The sequence below is a fragment of the Tiliqua scincoides genome, chromosome 3, assembly GCF_035046505.1.
Source record: "Tiliqua scincoides isolate rTilSci1 chromosome 3, rTilSci1.hap2, whole genome shotgun sequence".
NCBI lineage: Eukaryota > Metazoa > Chordata > Lepidosauria > Squamata > Scincidae > Tiliqua > Tiliqua scincoides.
Window position 1 is genome coordinate 140,557,786 of NC_089823.1, and position 27,891 is coordinate 140,585,676.

General features: G+C 43.8%; 1 protein-coding gene across 1 annotated transcript; it reads right to left on the reverse strand.

Annotated features, from left to right (window-relative positions):
* Positions 1-154: 154 nt before the first annotated feature.
* On the reverse strand, positions 155-27,891 carry LOC136644116 (rap1 GTPase-GDP dissociation stimulator 1-like). Its single transcript, XM_066619662.1, has 11 exons — positions 27,766-27,891; positions 26,004-26,132; positions 24,512-24,637; positions 22,163-22,306; positions 17,777-17,908; positions 15,868-16,002; positions 9,917-10,042; positions 5,163-5,302; positions 3,770-3,896; positions 2,898-3,026; positions 155-297 (listed from the first exon to the last, which is right to left on the reverse strand). Exons 1-11 carry the CDS (start codon positions 27,884-27,886, stop codon positions 155-157), a joined length of 1,452 nt encoding a protein of 483 aa, XP_066475759.1. The 5' UTR covers positions 27,887-27,891.

A 27,891-nucleotide genomic window follows, 5' to 3' on the forward strand; every position in this document is an offset into this window, starting at 1 on the left:
AAAGAACAGTCCACAACCATTTCCAGTAATATTAGTTGTATTCTTACTCTTGGACACAAAAAACCCAAAATGCTCCTTGTTTGCCAAGGTAGTTTAATAGTTTAATTGCGGTAGTGCAGAAAGCTACAATGGCAAAGCATGCTGAAGCCACCAATTATGGTTCAAAGAGGCTGTGCTCCTCATTCAGTACCTGAAGAGCCATTAGAGCCTGTTTTGCTACATTACCATTGATGTGGCTACAGAGTTTTTCCAGGGTTTCTTTAATCTTGTTCTCTTCAGCTTCTTGTCTCAGGTCGCCTAAAAGAGATCAAAGGTATTTGAACAGGAAGGCCTGGCTGTTGGGAATAAGGACTCTGAGCTAGTAAGCAACTTGGCAATTGTATTCAAAGACTGACAGTGGGCTACATGCCTCCACAGAAGTAGTCCCCACCATGTTCAATGGAATATGTTCAAAGTGCTTAGAATTATAACTTTCATCATCATGTTTGACTTCTGTTTCCCTGAAGCACATTGGGCTGTAATATAGTTTGAGCCAGACAGACACACATCTAGATCTATATGTGGACCAAAGCTTTTATGTTTCATTCCTTTTGGGTCAGTGGATTTAGAAGTGATATTTTGATTCCATTTAGGAAGAGGTAGATAGTGTGGCCCAGATGGCTAAATCACACCCTTTCAACAGGAGGGATCTGCAGCCGTTGCAAGTTTGGAATTGGTCCAAACTTGCCATTTGGCAGAATTAGTTTCAACATCAGAATGCAAGAATACTCAGTGCCATCTGCCTGCCTCGATTGCCAGTTGGTTCCTCTTCTCCTGGAAGGATCTTCTGCAACAGCTACTCTGCCTGCTCATTAGGTAGGTGTTGATAATCTGCTCATCTTTCCCCTCTTTTATATTGTGTCTGTTACAGTATGTGCCCCATACAGTAAGGCAATTTGGTGGCTGGATAAGGCAGGCCTATCAGACTGCTGATGTTTGTGCTAAATGGTGGCATACCTGTCAGGCAATGGGGCAAGGGCCAATCGGCAAAAGTGCTGAGTCATTGCACAGAACAAGGAGAGATGGGAAAAGCTGATGCAATTCCTGCCCAGGATGATGCAGTGACATTCCTCAGTGATGAGGTCATGGTGTTTCCCATTGGCTGACAGGAGTATAAATGTCCAACCAGCACACTCCACTGTGTGGGTTTTAGGAGTGAGTTGCTGCACAAATCTCTGCTGGACGGACACCTGATTTGCTGACTACTTGGACTGTTTGCTGGACTGCCTCTGCTTGCTGATTTCTGGAACTGCCTTCTACTTGTAAATACTGCCTATAAATAGACTCTGGTGCTGGGATTTCCCTGAGTCTTGCCTCCTTTTTTTTTGGCATTCTTGCCTGTGCTCTGAGCACCACATGCTGCAGCTGCCGGTTTGCGCTTCTGCTATCCCTGTGTTTTGCCCATTATCTCTAATGTTGGACAGGGTAAACCATTATTTTACTTTTCAAACTGCTTTGAAAGGTACATTCACAGTTTTGGCAGAAAGGTGGTATATAAATAGACGTAAGATATCCATTGTTGCATGGGGGGATGGTGATCAATTTTCAAGAAACACGATGGCTGATTCCACCTCTTTCAGAAGTCAGTTTTTACCAAGGGCCGATCTCTTTTTGTTCTGTGCTTGAATTTTTTCTACCTTGTGGCATTTTGCTCGATCTTGGGTCAGTTTCTTGTCTTGATCTACAAAGCTCCTTGGAAAATGATTTGCACTTTATAAGCTTCCTTCTGGAAGCTACTGCAAAATGTCTTTCTGATGGCATTTTACCCATTACAGTGGGTAAAATGTTTGAAAATGTCTCATCGTGTCCCAGTGGCATGGAGTCTGCACTAGCACAGTGCATTATATGTGCCTCTTGGTACTGGAGCCTCTCCATGTGACCTGGAATATTTCTCATTCATCTTAAACTCATTGACTCTACATTTAAACCTCTCCATAGCCTCCCCACTTGCCTTTCTACTCACGTATTCCAAAAGGACCTTGCCTGTCACCTTTGCTCCTCCAACTCCATTGTTCTGTGCTGTCCTATTCTTCAAAAATAATTCTACCTATTTTCCTGTGCTACCACTTATGCCTGGACCTCCCCTCCAAGAACAGTGTCTTGCTGGTATCATTCCTCTCCCTGTTCTCCCAGTCTCGTGTTGAAGACTTTTGTATAACTTCATGCAATGCAATCCTATGTATGTTTACTCAGAAAAGCCTTGCTATGTTCAGTGGGGCAGACTCCTTTGCAACCATGTTTAGGATTACAGCCTTAGCTGAAGTGCAGGGCAGAGACTAAGAAAGAATCCAAGCAGCTACATTTGCCAGGTATTTATCTGTTATTGTGCTTCCTCCCTCTCCTTTCTTCTCACTCAAAATGTAGACTGTAATTCCTTTAGGATAGGAACCTTGCTTATTCACCCTGCACATGGATGAGAGTATTATAATAGTAAATGCACAGGAGTTGATCTTTGCATTATGTCCCTTCCACATATAAGAATTTAGCATACTGGGAGCTGTAGTGTTTGCTCAGTAGCAGCGTGGTAGTGGTACAAGAGCAAATACCATCTATTTCTAAGATGGTAACTCTCTAGGCCATTACAGGGAGAGAAATACAAAGTCTGCCACATTTTATATAAGAGGGGGAAAGTCTGTAGAACAAGTACGCAAATATGAATGTAGCAATTGTTTAGCATAGTTATAGGCTAGATTGTAAAGTGTTCCATGATTTTGTTTTGGTTAAGGACTTTGGAAAATATCTCAGAGAGGATGCTTGCTGTGTGACCCTGGCATCCCTGAGTACAAACATCTGAAAAGAAACAGGTTTACATCTTGTAATGATGAAGTCTAATCTATGCCCATTGGTTTGAAATGTACCTGAGTTAAGAAGGCTACACAGCAGTCCTATTGAGTTATATTTCACCTCTGGACCTGTGCTTTCATCTTGGAGAAGCTGATGGATATTGTGGACTAGCTTGGCCTCTTTAAATTCCTCTTTGATGATTTCTGTAAAGGAGAGAAAACGTCGAATGGAATTTGCCAATTTCAGGGGGGTGAGGGAAGGGAGACATTTCTGGAGATGCAGATCCCTACATTTTAATTTATACTCTCAGGAAACAGGATTGTTGTGTGATCGCTGTGGGGCTTTCTAGGTTTAGTAAGGTAACTTGGTCTTTTGGTAGTTCTCGTATCAAGCTTCAAAAAGTATTATGACAAATGCCTACAGGAGACTTAGGTTCAATTAAAATCCTTCAAGGAGTTGGGCTGGGGCCGCCTTCTTTGAGTGACCACTAGTTCCTTCGGAAATCAAGAAGCATCTGGTCCATGGTTCCAGGTAGACAACCCCTTTTCCATGAGATTTATTGCTGCCTTCCCTAAACCTATAAACTACCTGCCAATACTGTTAGCAGCTCCTGTAAATGGGCCTGACATAATACCACACTTGTTTATTACCTCTGTCCTTGGACTTTCTAACTACAGTTCCATCTGATCATCACTTAATGTGCTTTGGCCTGTTTTTTTCATTTACGATGATCCAGCCATGCTACCTTGTCACATGAGACCTTGATTTTGCATAGGGAGACATAGGGCCCCTCAGACATGTATCACAGCAAAACTCAGAGAGTTTCAGCCAGAGAGGTCTGCTTTATCCATAAAAGTCTGTCTAGAAGACCTGGCTGTTTAGCCAAATAGGGGCCATTTGAATGCTCACTTAATGAACAAAATTGAAAGAGGGTATATATAAATACCTAAATTGATTGCAGAAGCTATGGCCAAGGCAATCAAAGCTTCATTCTGCATTATGACATGTTCGCAGGTTGCCATAGAAACAAGGTGCTTCATTCCCTGGGCCTCTTGAATGGCTTTGACAACTTCCTGTTTACAAAACAAGAGGAATGGATTGTATCATTCAGAATATTACAGAATGAACACAGCTGTTGTGGGTGATAGTGGAATGACAGGTCCCTCCTGGCAGATTGTAAATGGATCGGAATGTTACCTATGCACCCAAGAGAAGGTCTGATTTCTTCTGAGGCCCAGAAATATTTAATGTTTTGCTAGAGGCAAAAGTTACCTCTGAATTAAATTACATTCTTTGAAATAGATTAAGATTCACCTGAATGACATATATAATCTGTCACTTTTTTCCTCTGATTTTCCAAGCTTGGACATGTGTTATGTGCTTTGTTCAAAATATCAGACTCTTCAGTTGCCTCAAAAGGCCAGGACTTGCAAATGACATAGGCTGAAGAGGTAGATTGTCTTGACACCTCCCAGTTTATTCCTTGATTAACAAGGAGAAAGTATTCTTCTCGGCAACTCAATTACAACATGAAAAGTAATGTACTTAAGCTAGAATTGCCAACTGACTTGGGGGGGAATCTGAATTGCTCTTGTATGTTTAAAAGCAGCTTGCTTTGCGGATATAAACAGGTGAAGTTTTTCATGACACAAAGCTATGCATTAACAACATCTCGTGTCTGCAAACTGAGCTGCTGTTAAAGGCACAGCAGCAATGGTCTGTTCAAGATTTGGCAACCATAGTCTGGCTGACTCCTTCACATCCTTGTTTTCCCCAGGATGTTTTCAGATGCTTTTATGAAGGGAAGGACTCAGCTACACATATCACATGAAGCTGAGTTCACTTTTATGCCTTGAAATTGGTATGGTTTGATAGTGCCACGTGGTGGTATCCAACTTGTAAATGCAATCACCATATCTCAGATGAATGGACGTAAACCTCAAGAGGTGCCATGTTAACAGAAAAACAAACACTGGTTTTTATACACCCTCTTGACAACCTGGCGACAAAAAGGAGTGGAATGGCTGGTGAGCTATTTTGGTGTGGAGGGCTGTCTTGTGTAGTAAACAGCAACATATGGTCTTGGAGTCAAATCCTGGGTGTAGGTTTGGGGCTTGGATCTGTCCTCTATCTCCTCAACACTGTCCTCCAATAAAATTCTTCACTGCTTGTGGAGCAGTGAAGAATAAGCAAGTGTTCCACTGCAGAACCATAGACGTTCTTAAAGATGCTTCATCCTGATGGTTCATGAAGAGCAGTTGGGAATCAGTGCTGTAGTCTTATTTGCAAAGAGGAACATGGCATATATGTAACAATGCTGACAAGTTGATCAAACCCACCTGGGATCGGCTGTGACGTACAAGTGATGCCAGCAGTCGGTTTGCTTCTCCACAGACGCCAGCATGGTCTTTGGAATCACACCATTGCACCAGTCTGCTGAGCAGGATTGGATCTTGGCCCAGTTCCTCTGCTGCCTCTGCTAAGAAAAAGACAAAGACTGGAAAATGTATGGGGTGCCCTAAATTGAAACACCAGTCATTCTACCTCTTGTACTTAAACAGAGGACTTCACAAAAAGGTGGCTTGGGTTATTCACTTCCTTCCCCCCCCCCCCAATAATGCAACTGACACTGAGTTTTGGTGCAAATTAGGGCCATGTTTATTAATTTTGATGCCAATAAATCAGTAAACGAAGTGAGTCCTTTCTATAATGCTTCAGCCCCTGACCTGGAGGATACGACTAATGTTGCAAAGCCTTTCTCTGGGTGAATTCACCCTGGCTCCAATCCCAGGATCACCTTGAGGCTCTTCTAGCTTTATTACTGCCAACCCCTGTAAAGTGGTCAAGGAGGCTGAACTATTAAGTCTACGCTAAGCTGGACAGTCTTTGGCATAGATTCAAGCTGAAGGGCTTGCCAGCCTGCATCCCAGAGCCAGGCAGCCTTTGGAAATTGGCTCTGGTTTCCCCCAGACTCTTGCCTACCTAAGGGCAGACACCAGATCCTTCATCCTGCACTATACCTGCTGGTTATGGCCTATCTGGCTAACACCACCATTAGGCAAGTACCAAGTAGGTGAAAAAAACCTCCGCTCCCAAACTAACCTGCAGAAAAGCAAAAATTCTTACCCAGCCTCAAAAGGCAGCCAGCTAATTTCAAACTATGTCAGCGGTTAAGTGGGTTGTATCCTTTGTTTGCCAGGCCTGAATGTTGCAGGGAGGTAGTTGCACTGCAAAGGAGTACACGTGGGACCTGTTTTTCCCACCATCACCACCTGGGGCAGCCACATGTGAGCGTGTGAGAGAGGAACTTGGCAAGGAGTGCTCCTCCTACATTCATGGGTTGCTGATCTCAGATACTCATAGGGGTATGCCCCGGTATCTGCAGGAAACCCCTTGCAGGTAGCTGAAACTACAGATACTGGGGATGGCCCCCCCCCCTCTACTGAGCTCTGCAGAGGCTGTGCATGTCTGTGGCCTCTGTGGGCCTCAGAGTGGCCATTTAGACTGAAAAATGTCACTTCCAGGTTTTTTTGTAAAACCAGAAGTGACATTTTTATGCCTTTAAAAGGCATTACAAGGGCCTGGGAAGCCTCTACATGAAACCATGGATAGATGATTCATGGATACAGCCCCCCTCCCCATATTTACATACCTGTTTAAGACTTATGTATATCTACATGTTTACCACTTGGCATCTTGACCATTCAGTCATGTTTTGTAGTTGTGGATGGGCCTTCACAGTTCAGATACCAGACAGAGATGTCTCAAAACTCCAGACTGAACCACCCTGAGAATTCTAACTGAACTGCAAGTGTGATATTAAATGTTATCAATACACAAATACAGTGGGTGGCATTCCAACTGCAGAATACTGCTTCTGCCATCAGGAGTGCTCTCTGCAAACAGAAGCTTTGGGTTGTTGGCCTGAGCAATTGGTGGACTGGGGGCCTGTTCACATAGATCACCTGATAGCTCATGGTTTGGTGACTCGTCACTGATTTAGCATGAATTGTCTTCATTGACAAGCACCATATCTGAGATGGTGTGAGAACATGTGGAATTTCTGGCTGTGATGCTGACTTTGTGACAGTCCATTGACATGTACAGGTTTCCATGATGTTGCCATCATCTTTTTATAAACGTGCCTTTGCTGAGCCAGCCCTTGATGAGCTGAAAGCCTGAATGTCTTCTCTTGAAAGGCATTGTGTGTAAGATGAGCTGAAAGTTCTATTTGTGGCATTGTATCTGGCAGCTCATTCCCACACGCAAATGGCCACTGGAGTCCTCAAGTGTGAATACGTGCATGTGAGTTGGCCCCCTGTTTAATGAACGTCTGTATCTAGAGTCAAAAAAGTAGTGTTATTCTTGGCATGCAGAAAGTTATCCCTGAGAAAAACTGAGAGAGAACATACAGGGTGACCCAAAAAAAAACAGAACCCACAAATCTTTGAATAAAACTGTTAATTTTAATTTTTCTTTTTTTTCTTTCAGGGTATACAAGTCGACTTTGTGCATGAAATACTGGAACAATACTCTTCCTCAAACTCAATAAGTTTGAGTCTAGTAAGTTTCTTGAAATTTACTGGACCTTTTAGGATTTAATGAAATTTTTATGGGTTCTGTTTTTTTTTTGGGTCACCCTGTACAATAACAATAAGCTTTTCAGAAAGTGTTCATGGGTATGCGTGCATAGTGGGTGGCTTGGTTATAGAGGTAGGCGGATGAGTGAGCTCCTGTTGTTAAACAATTTCTTTCTCTTGCTGGTGCCGCTGAAAAGCTATTAACACTGTGGATTCAGGTCTCAATGATTAAAAAAAAAAAAAAAAAGAACCTGCCTTTCTAAGGCAGCAACACACCCAGTGATTGTCACCGTAATGAATTTACACTAGATAATGCAATCAACTAATTTAGTAGGGACTTGTTAGTAGACACATGTTTTCAGGAGTGTATTGTGCTGAGTTAATTAAGGTCAATGTTGATTCATGGGTAAATGGAACAGACAGCAATTAAGGTGAGAGGCTTTAGTGCACTCATTGCTTTAGAAAGGGAAATCTTAACAAAAAGTTAGGCCGTCCTTGCTAGGTAGAATACTTTTGTATTGCTCTGGTTCCAAAAATACATTCTGATGGGCCAGAATCCAGGTCTTGATATGATGCATTCAAAACAAACAGTTAAGTACAGAGTAATTTCCTCTTTAGCAGGCATACGGATGTGAAGAAGAGACGGTCGTTTTAACACCTCAGTTCTTGATACTCCTTCCCTCCCCCCGCCTCAAAGTATCTTGTAGTCTTCCAGACCCTTCAACGCTTCACAGATGCAACTAGAAGCAATTCGTTTCTCTATGTAACCAAGGGTGGCCCAGCCATGAGGTGACCTGATGCAGCTTGCACCAGCTGCAGATGGTGAAGGAAGTGACAGGGTGATGGATTTGGGGTGCTTGTCATCCTGAGTCAGCTGCTGCCTCTCTCCAGCCTGCCATGGATGTAAACTGCATTAATCTGTTTCTTGCTCACCCAAATGGGAAGCTTACTGTGTTCCTTGCATGATTTTGCAAACCCAGGATTCTCCTCATTTAGAGAGGTTGTGTGAACAAGGAGCTCTTTAAGTAAAACCAGTTCTGCAGTTCCAGGTTTGTGGAAACCATGTGAGGAGTGAAGGAAGGGGCTTCCCAGCACACTATGCGCACCATGGTATAGGCGGCACATCCCCAGCACACCAAGGCAGAGGCGACAGCAGCATCAGGATGTACTCCAGGTCAAACCACACCTTCAGGCAAGACCCCTGCTCTTAAGCCAGGAATCACTGCCTGTCAGAAGTGAATGGGACTAGACATCACCAACATCTCCCCCAAAGTCAAAACAGGGATGTTTGACTTATCACGGACAGGTAGTTAAGGACCCTTGGGAATGGTCTTCATAGTAACAGATTTGAAGAACTATCCAGCAGTACAGTACATTCTACTCACATACATCCTCATACGTTCTGTTCTCCTTAGGGCCATGTGCACCCTCTCCCAATTTGAACACTTGTAGACCAGTGAAGTGCTGTTAAAGCTCTGGGATGAACTTAACCAGCAAGACATGCAAGCCAGGGAACAGTATTGTGTTTCAAGTGCATCTGTGACCCTTTCACACATGCCCATAACCAAAGTTTGGATCACTGTTTGTTTGGAAAATGTTTATGGTGCTTTTTTTAGTTGTTAGCATCTGGAACCCTAGGAAGAGCCAGCCAGATTTGCTTTATCTGATGGAAAGCCTTCAATCAATTCAAAGATAGATTGGAAGATTTGCAGCTCAGGTTTGTGGAAGGTGAATGAATTCACCTGGCAGCTTGAGGCCTAGAAAATGGAATTCTGGAGCTTTCCAGAAAAACTTGGCTGGAATCTCAGATTTTTGTTTCCTGCACACCTAGGGCAGTGTGTTGCTGGCTCTCAGTAAGTATGCTTGCTGAAGCAAGGTGCGGGGCAGCTTCTTCTAGGAGGTGAAAAGAAGCAAGAGTTGGGACTGCAAGAGATAGGAAGCCACTGGGCTACAGGGAGATATAGGAAGCTGAACTGGATGGGCCCTTGGCCTAATCCAGCAAGGCTGTTCTAATGTTCTTCTGTGCAGTGAGTTTGGGGGAGGAAAAGGCTTCTGGATAATTCTATGTGAGGTGCTGGAGGACCTCTGCTTGAGGTCAACTGCTTGTCCACAGTGGAGTGTACAGGCACAGTGTAGTTCACGCAGGGATGATGAGGAGAGGTCTCCTTGGCATTTATGAGGACCTGCTCTGTAACTTCTCTTGGGATGTGCTTTCATAAGGGAACTGTGACCTTAGAATGTGTGTGTCAAATTCTGAGCTCTCCCTTCTGCCAAATCAGTTTTATAACGTGTCTTTACCTTGAAAAGTGTAGCATCTGCCTGCTGTTTTGAAATAAAGATCTTTTTTATCCTTGCAGAAATGGCCCTTGTGTAGTTGGTCCAATATGCTACACATAAGCCATCCATGCTGGTCAGAGAATTTCCATTATCATACAACATCATTCCCCTCCTTTTGTAGTTTGCAAATAAATCCTAAAAAGTGACTCTCTTAACTGTCCTTGGTGTTTTCCTACCTTGACCATCCACCAACATTCGTAGTGTTCCAAGAAGTTTAAACTGAACAGGAGGCATCTCTGATCTCAAGAGCATCTGGATCCGTTTGCCAACCCCTTCTTCCAGCATCTGAACTTTGTTAGCCACTGAGAAAGAGGAAAAGAGGGCAGGCATTATGATTGGTGGACTTAACTCAGCACTAGAATACTGGGATTATCAAGAGGTCCAACTGATGCACCATGAAAACGATACATGGAGCTGCTTGAGCAAGATGCTGTGGATTACCTACCTAAGCAATATAAAAACTCCAATGGTTTAATTAACATGGCTTCAATAGTTATATCAGTTAACTAGTATGGAAGTTGTTTAGGACATACCTAAAATGCAAATGAAAATCTGTTTTAATCAATGGTTTAAGTAAGTTGCTTCTCACGATGGTTTCAATCAGTCCAGCCTGTTTCATTCGATCCATAGACTTTTTAATTAGCCCAAATTAAAAGGGTAAGAGGGTACAGTGGTTTTATGTAAATGCTCCATTATAACAATACCTACACTATATTTTTTAGCATTTATATAGTGGTTTTTCGAGGGGAGAAAGCACTTTACATACATTCAAGCCCCACTGACCTTTGTCATTCCCACCCTGTTGATGGTAGCCCCTCACAAGAACCTTAAATTGCCTCCCCCTATGGAATATTCTCCCTACTATTTGGAGTTGATGTTTCCCAATATGGAGGTGGTGACACTCTGCACATGTTTAAAGGCATTCTTTCCTTATAGGTGCTGTAGAAGTCCTGGAGTAGAGAAAGGAGTAGAGCTTAAAAATTGCAGCTTAAAAATTCTCCATCAATGCAAGAAAAGTCATAAGCTACAACAGTGGAGATGATGGACTGGCAAATTCTGTTTTTATAACCTGTTAATGATCACTCATGGGTCGTTTCATTAATTTACACAAAAAAAGATCCAGTCGAAGACAGATAGGGAAACAGCCTAATGACCATCATCATTGCTTTGAGGTCATGATGCTGCTCTTTTATCTATATTTATTACTTTGGTTTTGAACATATTCTCCTTCCCATTTCCTTGCAGCAGACTCTTTTGGTGGGGCAGATAATAATTAAGAGCAAATTTCCCTGGGAGAACATATGCTACCTAGAAAGCAATTTCCTGATGTTCTTTGTGCTTTCATTCTTGCCTAGGGCAAGTGCAGTGGGCAGGTATCCCTTGCTGGCATCTTGATCATACTGAGACGCTGACAATTAATTAATGTGTTTGTAATTTCCTTGGGTTTCGGTAGCGGAAAGTTCAAACCGTAGGCCCTCGAGTGTGGTAGAATTTTCAAAGAGAGCTCCCTGGGCAGGACTCTGAGGATTTAATCAATTAATAACACCCCTTGTGCCTATCCATACATTTTTAAAAGACGGTACCTAATTGATTTCATTTCATGTTCAGCTTGACTTTTTCATCTGTGGCTATGTTTTGCTCATTCCTGTTTTAAAAGGATCTCTAGTGAATCAGTGGGGAATACAGTTTCCTCACAAGGCTCAGTAATGTGCATTGTACTAAGAGATGGCTTTAGGCAGTCTGGGTTTGACAACACCTACCTAGACGAGAAATGGGATTTTCTTGCAAGTCTTTCTATGCTAGGTCTAGGACTTTGGTCTCCACTTCATTTTCACTGTTTCTTTTCAGCATTCCTCTGGGAATTAATTGAATGTGAGTGAAGCATAAACCTGACTTGCACGTTGCCAGATGTCAATATAGAAATGCTAATTGCTACAAAAAGCCTTTTTTTTTTTTTTTGGTCCGCTGTGTTCTTAAACATGAAGCTATACCAGCTAACTGTTGACAGATAAGAAGAGGGATGTCTGTGTTGCAAATTACTGACTTTCACACTTAGGGTTACTATCTGTTCCTTCCCCTGCTACACAGTGCTGAGTGCTCTTCTGTGTGCATTGTGTTTACACTGTGGTCCTTATACTGCAGAAGAAAAACAATTTTATTTTTCAAGTGAAGACTATGTACGTGCTCACACAAGAGGTGGTTGCATTCATTATCGAATGGCTGCGGGTCAAACCATGTGTAAATGTGCCTGAATATATTGGTGGTTAGGGATGGGAGAGAACAGGAAAGCACCAAAGTTAAGAAACACCTTCCAAGGGATTTAACATCCACAGACTGGGGGGGGGGATGGGGGAATGAAACCTGTAGGTTTCTACCATACATTGATGTAGCCTTCAATTTGTTTTTTTTTAAACAAAGGCATTCTCAAGCTCTCCCAAAGGCAAAATAGGAACAATGTTTTTATCAGGAAGAGGGACCAGAAAATAAGGATTGACACTAATACATAGGGACAATTGGAGCATATGTAACTCACACCACCACATTTAAGAACTGGTTCAGACATAATGCTGGTAATTGCTTAACTATGGGCACAATCCTAACCCCTTATGTCAGTGCTTTCCAGCACTGGCGTAGCGGTGCCAGTGGGACATGTGCTGCATCCTGCAGTTGGGTGTCACTCACGGAGGCAAAGTAAGGGAATGTTTGTTCCCTTGCCTTGGTGCTGCATTGCCCTTATGTCAGTGCCGGAAAGCACTGACATAAGGGGTTAGGATTGCGCCCTGTGGTTTACAGAACTGCACACTCCCTCCCTTACTCTTTGATTTTGGAGGGTGATTTTCCTCCAGATTAGGGGTGGGGACAGTGGGTATGCTCTCATCCACATGTTGATATTACACTGAATGTGGAGGTCTGAAAAGGACTAATGTGTAATTGGGGTCAGATTCTGGGTTAGGTGGGAATCCCTGTAAGTTCTAATTGATGTGAATGTTGATGCCTTTCATAATGGTTAACTATAAAGCCTAAGGGCACAATCCTAACCAAGTTTCCAGCATTGGCATAGCTGTGCCAGTGGAGCATGAGGTGCTTCCTGCAGTTGGAGGGCAGTCACGGAGATGTCCTCAAGGTAAGGCAATGTTTGTTCCCTTACCTCGGAGTTGGATTGCCCTTCTCTTGATGCTCAGAAGTTGGTTAGGATTGTGTCCTAAGCCTGGCTGTGGTGGGAGGTAGGAATGCACAGCTCAGATGATTACAGCTGCTGGTGAGCAGCCCTAACCTGTGCTGCCTTACTGCCAGTGCTGCAGCCCCAGACATAAGGCACTTCTGCACCACCGGACAAGTAAGCAGCACTGATGGGGAGCTTTGCATAGCCCTGTTGATGCTGCTGCAGGAGCCCAAGCTGCCAACAGTGAGGACGTAAGCACGAAGTGGCACAGGGGCTTGGGGAGGGTGAAGGGAGGGTGTGGGGGAGGTATTCCAGGGTGGAGAGAGGGTGGAACGGAGGTGAGACAGCCCAGGAGGAGAGTAGAACAAGTGGAAGCTTCCTTCACCTATTACTAAACCCCCTCCCAGATTCTGAAGCCCAACACCAGGTTTGTTGAGTTTGCCAACTCAAGAAGCCCCATTGAGCAGGCTGGGGATTTACTTGGGGTATGGGGACAAATGCCCCTTTTCCCTGAGGAGGCCTTCAGCCTGCTTGTATCCCACACAAGATACAGTGGTGGGCATTTAACGCCTACTGTTCCTGTGTGGAAAGGATTGGGCTTTTAGCTGCCTTCAAAGTAGAGAAATTCTTGGAGAATAGGTCTGTCAATGAACTCCTGAAAGGGTGGAAAGGCAAAGTATTGATCTACTACATCACTGGTTCTCAAACTCTCTTGGAGTTTGAGCCCCGGGGTAAGTCTTTGCAGGGGCAGGGAAAATGGCAGTGATATGATCCTCAGGATTGCGCCTCTGCAGGGAAAGAGATGGCTTTGTTTTAATGTCCCTTACCTGCTGCCAGGGTGCGGGAAGTCCTGCAGAGCCCTCTACAAGGCTCCCTGCAGCTTGTGGAAAGTAAAAAAAGAGATCACGAACCCACTTCCAGGTTGTGATCGCAAAACTGGACGTGGGTCACAATGAAACAGAGCTTTGCCTCCTTCACATTCCAGCTAAAGCTTTTTTCTTTTTTTACAAGCCATGGGGAGCCCTGTAGAGCATGAGGCTCCCGGCATCCCCCAGACCTTGTCAGCAGGTAAGGGATGTTAAAATAAAGACCCCTCTTCCCCGGCAGCAGCACAATCCTGAGGATCTCCTTGCTGCCTTCCCCTTGCCCCCACCCCTTAAAGGGAAAAGGGCAGGAGTTCTCAGGTTGGTGGGTTGTGACCCACCAGTTTGAGACCTCTGTTCTATATAAATAAATGGCTATGAAATATTATAGATCAATTAAAGGCAGCATGCTTTTAAATACTAGTTACTAGGGAACACTAATGGGGAAGGAATTTAGCTTTTAAGCCCTGCTTGTGAGCTTCCTGGAAGCATCTGGTTGACCAGAACAGGATGCTGGGCTGAATTGACTTTTTGCTTGATCCAGCAATGCTCCTCCATTCTTTTGTTCTTATGTTAGACAGCTCTGCTTTGTGAGACTGGCCTGACAAAGAGATGTATGTTGGTGGTCTTACTACATGTGTGTTTATCCACTATTCAGTAATAAAGAAATGAAAAAGAAAGTGATGCAAATATGTGTTTGGACAGGCTTGAAGATGAATTCTGGTTCACAGATCTACTTGGAAACCAAGTGTAGACTATAACCATGCCATAGCTTATTTCAAATGAACCTGCTGATTGGCTGACAATTTTGTGTGTGTGTGTGTGTGTGTGTGTGTGTGTGTGTGTGTGTGAGAGAGAGAGAGAGAGACAGCTGATTATGACTGAGTAAAGCCACCTATATTTATTTGTATCCCGCCCTTCTCCCTCAAAGGGACCCAGGGCAGCTAACATGTAAAAAACAGGTTTAAAAACATAAATTAGCACAATAGCAGATAAAAACATATTAAAAACACATTAACAGAGACCATAAAAACAGTAGTCAGATTAAAAGACAGAATAAAAAGAGCACAAAAGAGCAAGTCACAGAGGAATCAGGCCTGTAAAAAACTACAAGATGTGTAAAAAATGTTAAGAAGGCCAGAAAATCAGAAGGCTTGTATAAACAGCAGTGTCTTCAGGCCTCGCCGGAAACTCTCAAGAGAGGGAGCCATTCTCAAGTCAAGGGGAAGGGAGTTCCATAATGTTGGTGCCACTACCGAGAAGGCCCTATTTCTTGCAGCCGCCCCCCGGACCTCCTTGGGTGGCGGCACTTGTAAAAAGTCCTTCTCTGATGACCTGAGAGGGCAGCCGGATTGTACGGGAGTAGGCGGTCTCTAAGATATCCTGGCCCAGAGCAGTATAGGGCTTTAAAGGTCAAAACCAGCACTTTGAATTGGGCCCAGAAACGAATGGGCAGCCAATGTAGCCCCCGGAGAAGCAGACTGACAGAGTCAAACCGCCTAGCTCCAGTGACCACACGGGCCGCCGCATTCTGCACTAATTGCAGTTTCCGAACCGTCTTCAGGGGCAGCCCCACATAGAGCGCATTACAATAATCTAACCTCGATGTCACCGTGGCATGGATCACCGTGGCCAGGTCTGCACGATCCAAGTACGGCTGCAGCTGGCACACCAGCCGAAGCTGAGCGAAGGCCCCCTTAGCCACAGCCACCACCTGGGAATCCAGGAGCAGCTGCGAGTCCAGGAGGACTCCCAAGCTGCGAACCTGCTCCTTCAGAGGGAGTGCAACCCCATTCAGAGCAAGCCGATAATCCAGCACCTGCATCGAGGATTTCCGAACCAGGAGAGCCTCTGTCTTATCTAGATTTAATTTCAGCTTGTTAGCCCCCATCCAGATCCTCACTGCTTCCAGACAGTGCTCCAGGCCCTCAACCGCCACCCTGGAGTCTGGAGGAAAGGAGAGATAGAGCTGGGTGTCATCAGCATATTGATGGCACCTCACTCCAAACCCCCGCATGACCTCTCCCAGCGGTTCATCTTTCCCCATGGCTTTTGTTGTACCTGGAAGAGTAAATAACTTTCCCCATGGCTTTTGTCGTACCTGGAAGGGCAAGGTTTCGGAGAGCACTAAGTGCAGCGTGTTGAACGGAGACATCACCATTTTCCACGTGTTGCTCTAAAAGGTCCAGAAGCTGGTGTACCACTCCCAGCTGTACCATCCGGACACAGTTACTGTCTTGAACAAGCAAGAGAGAAAGAAAAAGACTGAAATTGATGGTGTTATGTTCTCACAGTATAAAACCCTATTTTGGGTATAAATGCTTCCCAAAGAGTTTGTACCCAAAGCCGCCTTGGGTGCCCTTTGGGGAGAAAAGCAGAATATAAATCGAATAAATAAATAAATAAACTCTGATTCAGGGGTGCTCACACTTTTTTGGCTTGAGAGCTACTTTGAAACCCAGCAAGGCCCGGAGATCTACCAGAGTTTTTTTTACAATGTTCGCGCCATCATAACATATAACATTCATGTGTACAATGTATGTTGGTGTACCTTGAGCCCCACTGAGTATAACAGAACTTACACCTGAGTAGACATGCCTAGGATTAGGCTGTGAGGCTGCAATCCTAGCCACACTTACCTGGGAGTAAGTCCCATTGAGTACAATGGGCCTTACTCCCGGCGTTTCCTCCCAGAGGCACCTGAAGGCGGGGGGTCGGCACTCCGCGATCTACTCATTTTGCCTCGCGATCTACCGGTAGATCGCGATCTACCTATTGAGCACCCCTGCTCTGATTTGTGGCAGATCTCATGACTTTGGAACGCATGTGCTTGCAACTTGTGTGTGTACTTCATATCTTGATAGCTGCCCTTAAAATTAAAGAATTTTTACATGCAATGTATTTTGCATTTGAACAATTATAAATAATCTGCATATTATCAAATGTCTTTTTGACACTACTGAAGGAAAGTGTGAGATCACTTAGTTAACAAATCCACTGCTCCCACTTGGAAAGAAGGCCTTCTTAAAAACCTATTTTTACAAAGTAATATGAAAAGACAGATTTTTTTTGTGTGTTTTTTTTGATGATTCTGATTCTGATTCTGAAGTGGTGCAGTGGTCTTCTCACGGCTCCAACAACATCTGTTAGGAAGACAACCACAAATTACATGTGCTAAGTTGTGGTTGACGTGCAATGGAGCATTCAAAAGACAGTGTCATGCCTAATTTTATCAACTTGTGGTCTCCATCTAAAAATGGCTACATGAATTTGGCCTTAGGCCACAGGAAACTTGCTAGTCCCAAGACTCTTTATTTCTTTAGTTCTCTGCTGAGTCTCTCAGAATTAAAACAGAGAAATCTTTAAGGCAGTCTGTTGAGAAAGATGGGCAGGGCAGGGTGGAGCTCATTCCTCCTGTGGCGTATGTTCACATCTCCTTTTGCAAGTCCACCTCACACACCAATATTCTAGGTACCTTTTAAAATAATCCTCATGGAGAATTCTAAATGATGGCAGCTTCCATAATTTTAGGCTAAACATGTTCTCATACTGAATTTGGATACATAATGAATTGGAAGGGGACTGTGGAGAGCAGGGCTGGCCCAAGGGTCGTCTGGAGCATGAGGTGGCATGCCAAATGTGCCCCCCTTACCTGCTGATATGCCAGTCTCTGCTCCTCCAACTCTACCCCAACACTCCTCACTCCTCTCCATTTCTGTTTTGTCCCCGTCTTCTTTTTTCAAACCAGGGAATGGGGGGGAGGAGGATCAGTGGGGCTGAATTACTGCCTCCTGCCAGTTTGCTGTCTGAGGCAATTGCTTCAGTTGGCCTCATGAATGGGTCAGCCTTGATGGAGAGCTGTGAAATCTATTCATAAAATTGACAGCTACACAGGACCTTGTACCTTAAATGCATTACTTGTTAGTTCCATTGTATTTCAACTGAATGGAAAAGTGCTTTGAGATTCACAGCCTTGACTGTTACGATGGGAAGTGAGTAGACCTTCTTACCATTTCTGGCAAAGTTAGCAATGGCCAGAGCTCCTGTCAGCTGCACCTGGGTGTGCTTGGATGCAAGCCAGGTACCAATGCTCTGGTAGATAACACCATGACCTTCTGCAAAGAGCTGCTGCATGGATTCATCTGTAGAGGAAGTGATAACACTGTTTCAGCCTTGTTTGCACCTTGCTTGCCTCTCTGCCCATCCCCTTAGACTTTTATATGTCTTGTTGGCTAAAAGCTACCTATGAGTAGCCACTAATGATCCGCTGCTGTTCCTAGAACTCTGGAATGCAGGGTAAGGGATGCTACCTCCTGTTGGGTAGGGGCTAAAGAAGTGTGGCAAGGAAGGCTGATATATTTTTGCAGTTTCAAATCTGGCCAGAGAAATGCAAGTCCTCTTTTTATATTTGCCTCTACAGTGGGCCCTCAGTAACCACAGGGGATTCGTTCCAGGACCTCCTGCTGATACCAAATTCTGTGGATAATGAAATCCATGGTGGGAGGACCTCAGAACACTATCATCAGATTCAAAGATATTATCATCAACAGTATTTATATACCGCTTTTCAAGGACAACAAAAACATGCCACAGAATACCAATTGCAGAGAAGGTCTACTGACTTCATGCTGCTATGGGAAATGGATGCTGGACTTAATGGGTTTTCCAGGAGGGCTCCTCTTATGTTACAAGAATAGCATAATAATGTTATGGAATTGTGTAATAATCCCATAATTATTTTGGAATAAACAAAAATCAACAATCGAGCATCCCTGCTGGTAAATAGTCAGTGAACCAACTGGATGACTAATAGGACTCCTGTTTTACATGAACTGCTTTCTGTTTATAGTAATTGCTACAATTCTATAACCATAAAAAGAATTAACTGCCGTTCCCCAGTGTTATATTTGGAACAGTTGTCAAGTCTCTTCTCTTTATCTAGTTAGACAAAACAATAAAATGCAAATGAACTCCTTTCTTATGATGAAAACATTTTAGATTGGTAATCTTGAACCTACTGGTGCTAATCCAAAAAATCATGTAAAAAAGCTTGCTAAGACCTGGCTGTATTTTGAGCCCTTTTATCTGCCATTCCAAAAGGACAGGAAATAGAACTTCTGGTCATACTACACACCAACAGTATTATCCCCATTTATATAATAGATTGACACTGGCCTCAAGGTTCTTGTAAGGAATTTTCATGTTCAAATACTTATTGTGATTTTGAGGCATTGCAAGCCAGACATGGAAGTGAAATACTGCACACTGGGTGACTTGCTGAATGTTCTTGAGTCTTCATGGATTAATTTGCAGCAATTTAATCATAGGTAGGAAAGGTAGGTTGGCAACCTTCAGTCTCGAAAGACTATGGTATTGCACTCTGAAAGGTGGTTCTGGAACAGCATCTAGTGTGGCTGAAAAGGCCAATTCGGGAGTGACAATCCCCACTGGGAGCAAACGTAGTCTGTCCCTGGCCTGTCTCCCTGGCTATGGGCCTTCCTTCTTTGCCTCTTAGCCTCAGACTGTTGGCCAAGTGTCTCTTCAAACTGGGAAAGGCCATGCTGCACAGCCTGCCTCCAAGCGGGCCGCTCGGAGGCCAGGGTTTCCCACTTGTTGAGGTCCACTCCTAAGGCCTTCAGATCCCTCTTGCAGATGTCCTTGTATCGCAGCTGTGGTCTACCTGTAGGGTGCTTTCCTTGCGTGAGTTCTCCAAAGAGGAGATCCTTTGGGATCCGGCCATCATCCATTCTCATGACAGGAAAGAAGGAATGAGGAAGGAAGGTAGGAAAGAAGGAATGAGGATGAGTCAAGTTCAGATGTTTGCGCTGGGGGAGGCTCCTCCATGCCCAAACCATTTAGACTAGTTTGCCAAGAAGTTTGTGGCTAACGAAAGGATTTCCTAGAATATTGAGAAAATGGGTTGATGGTGCTCTGGGACATGTACTGTCTGCATGGTTGCTTGCTTTCCATCTGTTTAACCTGTACACGTACAGTCTGCTTATTACAAAAGGCACAATATGTTATGAGAACTCTCTTTCTGCCAAGGGACCAGACCAGAGATTTTCAACTTTTTTCATCTCACAGTAAGGTGCTAAAATTGTCAAGGCACACCATCACTTTTTTGACAGTTGTCAGAGTACACTGCATTGCCAGCAGGGGGCCCAAATCCCCCAATGGCCTTCCTAATAAATAATGCACCTCCAAACTCCTGTGACACGCCTGTGGACCATTCAAGGCACATCAATGTGCTGTGGCACTGGTTGAAAGTCAGTGGACTAGACCCTGCAAATGGATACCTGGGAATTACTGCACTGGGAAGTGGGAAGCACAAAGCAATCAATACCTCCCCCCCAAAAGGAAGTTAAATGAGATCCATAGAAACCTCAAAGCCTCATTAACTTAATATCATTAACAAGTCAGGTCTTGTCAGTGTCTCTTGTCTTGCATTTATCATTTTCAAATGGGGCAGGATAAATTATGATACTAAGTTGGCTATGATGGTGCCTGTCCTACTTATATGGGTGCTTCCCAGTGTGAAAAGAGAATCTGGTGCAATCTTACTTGCTGCAGGGTTGATATTGACCCAAGGTTAGGTAGTCACCCCCTGCAAAACTGGTCAAACGGGCACATTTTGAAATGATGATTCTCTTAGATTTAATAGAGGGAGAGTAATTACCCTTTTCATCTTAGCACAACATCTTTTTTCAGTGGCTATTTCCTGCTACTTTTCTTTTCAGTTGTGAGACCTGTGGAGAAGAGGAACTATTTTTCTGTTTCCTTTCTTTTCTGATGGTATGTAAATGGCTGTTAGTTTTTGTTGTTGGAAGCTAGTATATACAAATTCAGAATAATCATTTTTATTATTGTCTGTTGTACATTGGTTGATTGGTGAGCATGGGAAATGGAGTATGGTCTTGCCCAGGATTCCAGGAACAAACACAAAATGGAGATGATGAAGGCTGTGCTTGTGGAAGAAGGCAGAAGAATAAAATATCAACTCTGTAGGTCTGTCCTATACTTGAAAGTAGGTATCATTGACTGGTGAGCGTGACCAAGGTGAGTTTGCTAAGGATTGCACACTGTGGGCAGGACTGGGCACCAACATCTGGCCCAATGCATTTTTTCTCAGCTAGCATGGTATAATGGAGGGACTGGAGAGCAATGGTAGGTTCAATCCCTGGCAACTTGAGATCAGACTGGGAAAGACCTTTCTCTGGCAAGCTGCTGACAAAGTAGACATACTAAGGGCACAATCCTAACCCACTTTGCAGCACTGGCATAGCGGTACTAATAGGACGTGTGCTGCATCCTGCAGTTGGGTGGCGCTCACGGAGGCCTCCTCAAAGTAAGGGAATGTTTGTTCCCTAACCTCGGAGCTGCATTGCCTCATGTCAGTGCTGGAAAATGGGTCAGGATTGCGGCCTAAGTTGGACAGACCAAGGACCTGATTAAGGATAAGGCAGCTGCAGAGGTTCTAACTGGGTAGAGTATTGGAATGGTGAAGACCTTGGACCCAAGTCTCATTGTGTACTATTTAATTTAATATCAGTTAATCCATACAGATTTTGGGTTCCTAGGCAAATGGCTATATATCAGTCAAGCCTAATTCAGAGGGTCAAGTGGTTGTGAGTTAAATGTGGGATAACCTAATGCATGATACACACGCTTGCTTGAAAAAAGCCAGGATCCAAATATGTTAAGGACACTGGAGATGTGTCTAAGTAGCAAAGCCTTATGGGGAGGACAGGGCCATAGCTCAGTGGTAGACTATATACTTTGTGCAGAGAAGAATCCTGGGCTCAGTCCTTGACGCTCCCAGCTAAAATGATTGCAGGGATTAGGGCTGGAAGAGACCCTGGAGAGCTGCTGCCACCCAGAATGGAAAACATTGAGCTAGATGGACCAGTGGCTTTACTCAGCAGGCGGGCTTCATATACTTATGCATACAAGATATGTCTGCATTCCTATCTTCAAATCTAACAGCATGTTACTACTGGCAAATGTATCACTACCACTCCAGGTGTAGATTTGACATTGTTGTTTCATTATCTACTACAGGAGAGCAAATTAGATGATTGAAAAGACACGTGAACTTGTCTCTGTGTTGATTGGACAACCTCTGTTATTCTCCTGCAGCCTTGGCTAAAAACGGACCGTGCGGCATTTATTGCCTGAAGCAAACTGTTACCTATGTACTTGGAGGACTTTACACTCCTGCTACAACCGTATGATCATTTTTTAAAATGACATAGGTGGAGGAGAATTCCCTCCAGAAATCTTGAAGCAACAGACTGCAGATGTGTCTGTGGCAAAGGAAGGATGAAGGCAGATGGCACTTATTCAGCTGCTCTCGCTTCATGCATCTAGATTCCCTCCCTAGGCTCTCTTCTGCTTACCTCCAAGGAGCAATGCCACAATGAGATCAGAAGCTGCCTTCAAGCCGCACATGTCTTCTGGCTTGGAACTGTCTTGGAGTCTCAGCAGGATCTCCGCCACAGCCTCCTGGATACCAGCTTCTGCCAGCTGCAATTTCAGGGCATCTGCAGAAGTTGCCATAAATATTATTATTATTATTAACAGTATTTATGTACCGCTTTTCAACTAAAAGTTCACAAAGCGGTTTACAGAGAAAAATCAAATAACTAAATGGCTCCCTGTCCCAAAAGGGCTCACAATCTAAAAAGATGCCAAGGAATACCAGTAGACAGCCACTAGAACAGACAGTGCTGGGGTGAGGTGGGCCAGTTACTCTCCCCCTGCTAAAAAAAGGAGCACCCACTTGAAAAAGTGCCTCTTACCCAATTAGCAGGGGTTGTTATATATGAATGTTGCAATCTTCTTGCTAGGACTTGGCAATGCGATTTAAGTGGGTAAATTAGCTCTGAACCCTAAGGAAGGATCACCTTACTCACTCTGAAGCTTCTTTGCTGGTGTGACCCATTTCCCTACAGTCCTCTTGGTCAGAGCTGAATGATTGTAGGCTGCCATTTCAAGCATCACTTCAAACTCATCCTAGCAGTATTCAGATGGTGACTACAGCTGTGTGAGATTACACCATGAGAATAATGATGATGCCACTCTGTGTGTGTGTGTGTGGGGGGGTCATCCTGACCACTGTAGGTTTTTGTGGGGGAAAATCCCTGATTTTTCCCTCTTTGTCACCTGTTTTGAATCTTCCTATAACTTCAGAGCCTTCTGTGATGTCTCAGCATCCCAACATGGCTGCTTATTCAGATGCAGCAACCATTGTTCCTTGTCATCCTTTCCCCCAAGCTGGCCAGTAAACAAAAAATCAAGCTTTGAGTCAGCTCATTGGATTGCGAAACCCTCCTGATTCCCAGGAGTGGGACTTCAATGGTTCAGGTGATGCCCAATAGCCCACAAGCAAAGCAGGGTAAACATTTGCAGGTTATAAAAATGGGGTCACACAAACCCCCTTTACACATTTGCTCAAGTTTGTCAACAGGGGCATGTAATGTTTCAAGGAAGATCACCTGCCCATCTTGCTGAGGGTGGGTGCAAGGGCCAAGAACCTGGAACAGCATAAGTAAGAAATTACCCTTGTAATTACCTTGAGACATTGCACCAGGTTTTGTTTTATTAACTGCTTGCCTTTGAACATCCTTGTCCATCCTTACTTTGCCCCTGCTCTCTTCTCTTTTTGTTGGAATATCAGTCTTTTCTTTTTGTTATTTTCTATTCCCTTGATAGTTGTAGCCTTTTAATAAACTCATTGTATTTTTACTGTTTTACCTGGCTAATTTCAGTTTACTCAAGAGGGAACAGACTGTTCATGTTCCACTGCTACTTCAGAGGACCCCCTGGATTTTGGGGCTCCCTCTTAACCTGGGAAAGAGATTTTCCTAAGGTAGTCTCCTCCCGTCTGAACTCTCTAGCTCTGGGTGGTGGCAGTTCCCAGTTCATTCCTGATTTACCCAGTTAAAACTGTTAACTCCACCAAGAATGGTCCCAAGCCCAGTTGCAAAAGGAGGGTGGTCACCCTGCCACAGTGACCAGAACTGGGAAGCCAGGCAAGAAACCACATGGAAATCTGAACAAACTCATTTGCTTATGATACCGTATCCAGAGTAGCTGTTGTGCCAGCACTGAGGATCTATGGTGCTGGTGAGAATTGGACCACAGGTCAAAAAACGAACCAGTGATAGACCATCAATGAAGCTAGAAATATTGCCAACAATCACAAAGAGTGGAAGCATATCACAAATGACACATGGATCCCAGTGGCACCTACAGCAGAATATTGGTTGAGAGGACAACCTGCTCCCCAAGTGCCAGCTAAGGATTAAAGAAACAGACCCAGTTAAAAGGGAGCAGGAAGGTGGATGCTAGTTGTTAACCACTAGGCATGTCCTATCCTCCATCTACCTTTATAACTATTCCTAGTTATTAAAGAAAATCTTATTTGTCTAGATACAAATGATGGTGGAGTGCAGGAGATGTTAAGAATTTCTTCATAGGCACATTGGCAGGGATGGCAGAACTTTGCTAATTCAGGTAGCAGATCTGCTTGAAGTGTATCTGATTCTTTCTTTCTTTCTTTCTTTCTTTCTTTCTTTCTTTCTTTCTTTCTTTCTTTCTTTCTTTCTTTCTTTCTTTCTTTCTTTCTTTCTTTCTTTCTTTCTTTCTTTCAATAAGCAAACACTGCTAACCTGGATAACTGTGTGGTGGATTCACATTAGAAACAAAAGCCATTATCTAGTCCATCAAGGTAGCAAAATTCCTACCATTCTCTGCTAGCGTCTGCAGAACCTCCAGGATGATTTCAACCTTCTCATGGTGGCTTGCCCTTCGCAGTTGATGTACCAGATGCTCGGCAATCCTGGTTTTGCTGAGGGCCTCTTTAGCCATGTCTGAATAAAATATTACATTGTATGAATCGCTTGATTTAAATAAACAATTTAAAACAAAAGTTCCATCAGATGAGAGGTAATCAAATTACCATTCTGATTCTGGGTATCTTTCTGAAAGGCTCCTGTACTAACTGTTGTGAACAAATGGCAAGAGCCATATGTACAGATGTACAGAGCCTATGAGGAAAGGACCCTCCACTGGAGCTGGTGAAGTGCTATTCATATCAAACTCCTTTTGGGGTTAGGAGACCCTGCATGAAGCTCAGATTTTGCGCGCGCGCGCGCGCGCGCACACACACACACACACACACACACACAGAGCTCTGTTTGGAAATCTTTGCCTTATGCTAGGCTCTATCCTTTCACCAACAGTCTCTGTCAGTGCTTGGAAGGCACATTTGATAATTTTGTAATAGAAAGTGGTAAATTTTACAGTTATTCATTTAACTATTTGATCAAAGTCTGGTTCAGGAATTGAGAACAGAGCCTGAAATCAAAGTCCATTTTTCAACCATCTGCTAGATTTTGAAAAACTGATGAGAATTTTTTTCAGTTCTAGTCTGATCCGCTCTTGACATATGCTAGCAGAACCTGGGGGTACTCTTATTTGGAATTAATGAATCAATACCACTGTAAAAATCTGTGAAGATTAAAGGGCTAGATTAATAATTCAGCTAAGTATGGAAAATGGAACCTCTTGTTGAAACATAATTATTGGAGATCACATACACGTGAAGAATAGCTGTCTCTTCCCTGTGTTCAAGTGCTTTAACACTTCCCCCATCCTCATATTATCAACTGGTTCCTTGTCATATGACAGAAGAGCAGGTGCCATGCTCCCAACTGTGGGGAAATTTAAGATACTGGAAACCGAAGCAGAATAACCTGACATGTAGAACGTGATGGGCAGTGAGCAGGAATAGGGAAGCGTTGATCATTTTGTATGGTGGTCTCTGTGTGGTCATATAGTCATAGGCAGAGAGTGATGGTTTGGATGAATAATTCAGAATATCCCTCACCCTTCCAAGATATAGGCATTTTAATTTGAGGGGACAAAGAACCACCTTTCCTTTCCAAATCCTAGTCTGTGAGACATGGATCCAGTTGGGCATATGCATATACAGGTTTTTCTCATGTTTAATGGGATCACTGCTGGAGCATGCTGTGTATTGGTAATAGGTAAGAGAAGATACATTGTGTGACAACACTGTACACCCCTCCATCCCAAACTGTAGGTGACTTTCTTTGTTAAGCCGCAAAATATATTGGTTACTACAGCCTTATGTTTCTGTGTATATGTGTTGAAGGCTGTTCCCGATTAAATGGAAGTGCCATGCAATTGCAAGCAAACTAGAATTCAATGTACCGAGATCTGCAAGGTTGGATAAAGCCAGCAGGTTGACACGGACAAGTGGCTCATTGTCAGGGTAATCTGACAGTATCCTGACCAGTGATGTGATCACTTCTGCTCCCACTAGCTGCTCCTGAAGGTCATCTACAAAAGAGAAATGCAGAAATTAGGATCAAGGGTGGATCTCCTGGACACTGCTATGATCCATTAGAATATTCGTTAGACCAGGGGTGGCCAAATGGCTTGTGAGTACATGTGGCTCTTTGACATATAACATGCAGCTCTTAGAAATATGTTGGCTGAGCTCCTTTTTACATCCCAATTAATTTAATATTAAAGGTAAAGAAATTTCAAGTTTTGTAATGATTTACCGGGTATAAACTGAGAGTCCACTGGATTCAGACATACTTTTAATGTCCACAGTGAATAACTATATTCAAGAATTTAAATGCTTTTTAAATATTGTGGCTCTCTAAAATTTCTCTTGCAGCTCTCAAACATCTGAAGTTTATTGTATGTGGCTCTTATGTTATGCAAGTTAGACTAATTATGCTAACAAGGATCTTCTCTATGGAGAACTCGTGCAAGGAAAGCACCTTACAGGTAGACCACAGTTGCGATACAAGGACATCTGCAAGAGGGATCTGAAGGCCTTAGGAATGGACCTCAACAAGTGGGAAACCCTGGCCTCTGAGCGGCCCGCTTGGAGGGAGGCTGTGCAGCATGGCCTTTCCCAGTTTGAAGAGACACTTGGCCAACAGTCTGAGGCTAAGAGGCAAAGAAGGAAGGCCCATAGCCAGGGAGACAGACCAGGGACAGACTGCACTTGCTCCCAGTGTGGAAGGGATTGTCACTCCCAAATTGGCCTTTTCAGCCACACTAGACGCTGTTCCAGAACCACCTTTCAGAGCGCGATACCGTAGTCTTTCGAGACTGAAGGCTGCCAACAACAAATAATATTGTATAGTTTGGAAATGATGGCAATATGCAGGGCAAGATGTAAACCACTGACGTAAGTTTTCAAAGCTAGCTATATAGTTATGTTCCTGGCACACTGTACAAGCAACTGAGACGAAAAGGAGGGACCCCCATCACAAACACGTTACAGGCATACTATATACATGAGCATTGGGTCTGTTCACATGATCAACTCAAGGGCAGGGAGCTGTGCTTGCTAGTGAGATCCTGCTCCCCCCTTAACAAAAGTTCACTATACTACTAAACATACTAGCATGGTATGGTTGGTACTGCCATGGGATCTGTCTACACTAGTTTTACAACCAGATTAACACAAAACAGAACAAGGCTAGTAAAACAGAACAGATAAAACACAAGTTCATAAGGATTCAGTTAGACTCAATAATTTCTCCTTTCCATACAGGAGGAAAAAAACCTTACTGTTTCATTAACAGCACAAGGTTATGCATATCTACTCAGAAATAAGTCTGTGTGAGTTCAATATGGGACTGACTCCCAGATACATGTGAGTAGGACTACAGCCTAAGGGCCCAATTCTATCCAATTTTCTAGTGCCGGTGCAGCTGTGCCAATGGGGTGTTCGCTGCATCCTGTGGTGGGCAGGCAGTCACAGAGGCCTCCTCAAGGTAAGGGAACATTTGTTTCCTTACCTCTGGGCTGCATTGTGGCTGCACCAGAGCTGGATAGGGTTGGGCCTTAGCTTATCCATTCAAAGATGGAACCTCATGGTATGCAGTGCTCTAACAAATGCCTTCCTTTTCCATTGACCTTTACTCTCTGCCTTACTGTGGCTACTTACTGTTATCATAACAGATACGCCCAATGGCTCGGCCTACGTGAAGCAACATCTCTTGGTCTGTGCTATCCAGCAGTGGTATCAAAGCAGGCACCAGCCCAGCATCTATACAGAGGCTCTTCATTTCCT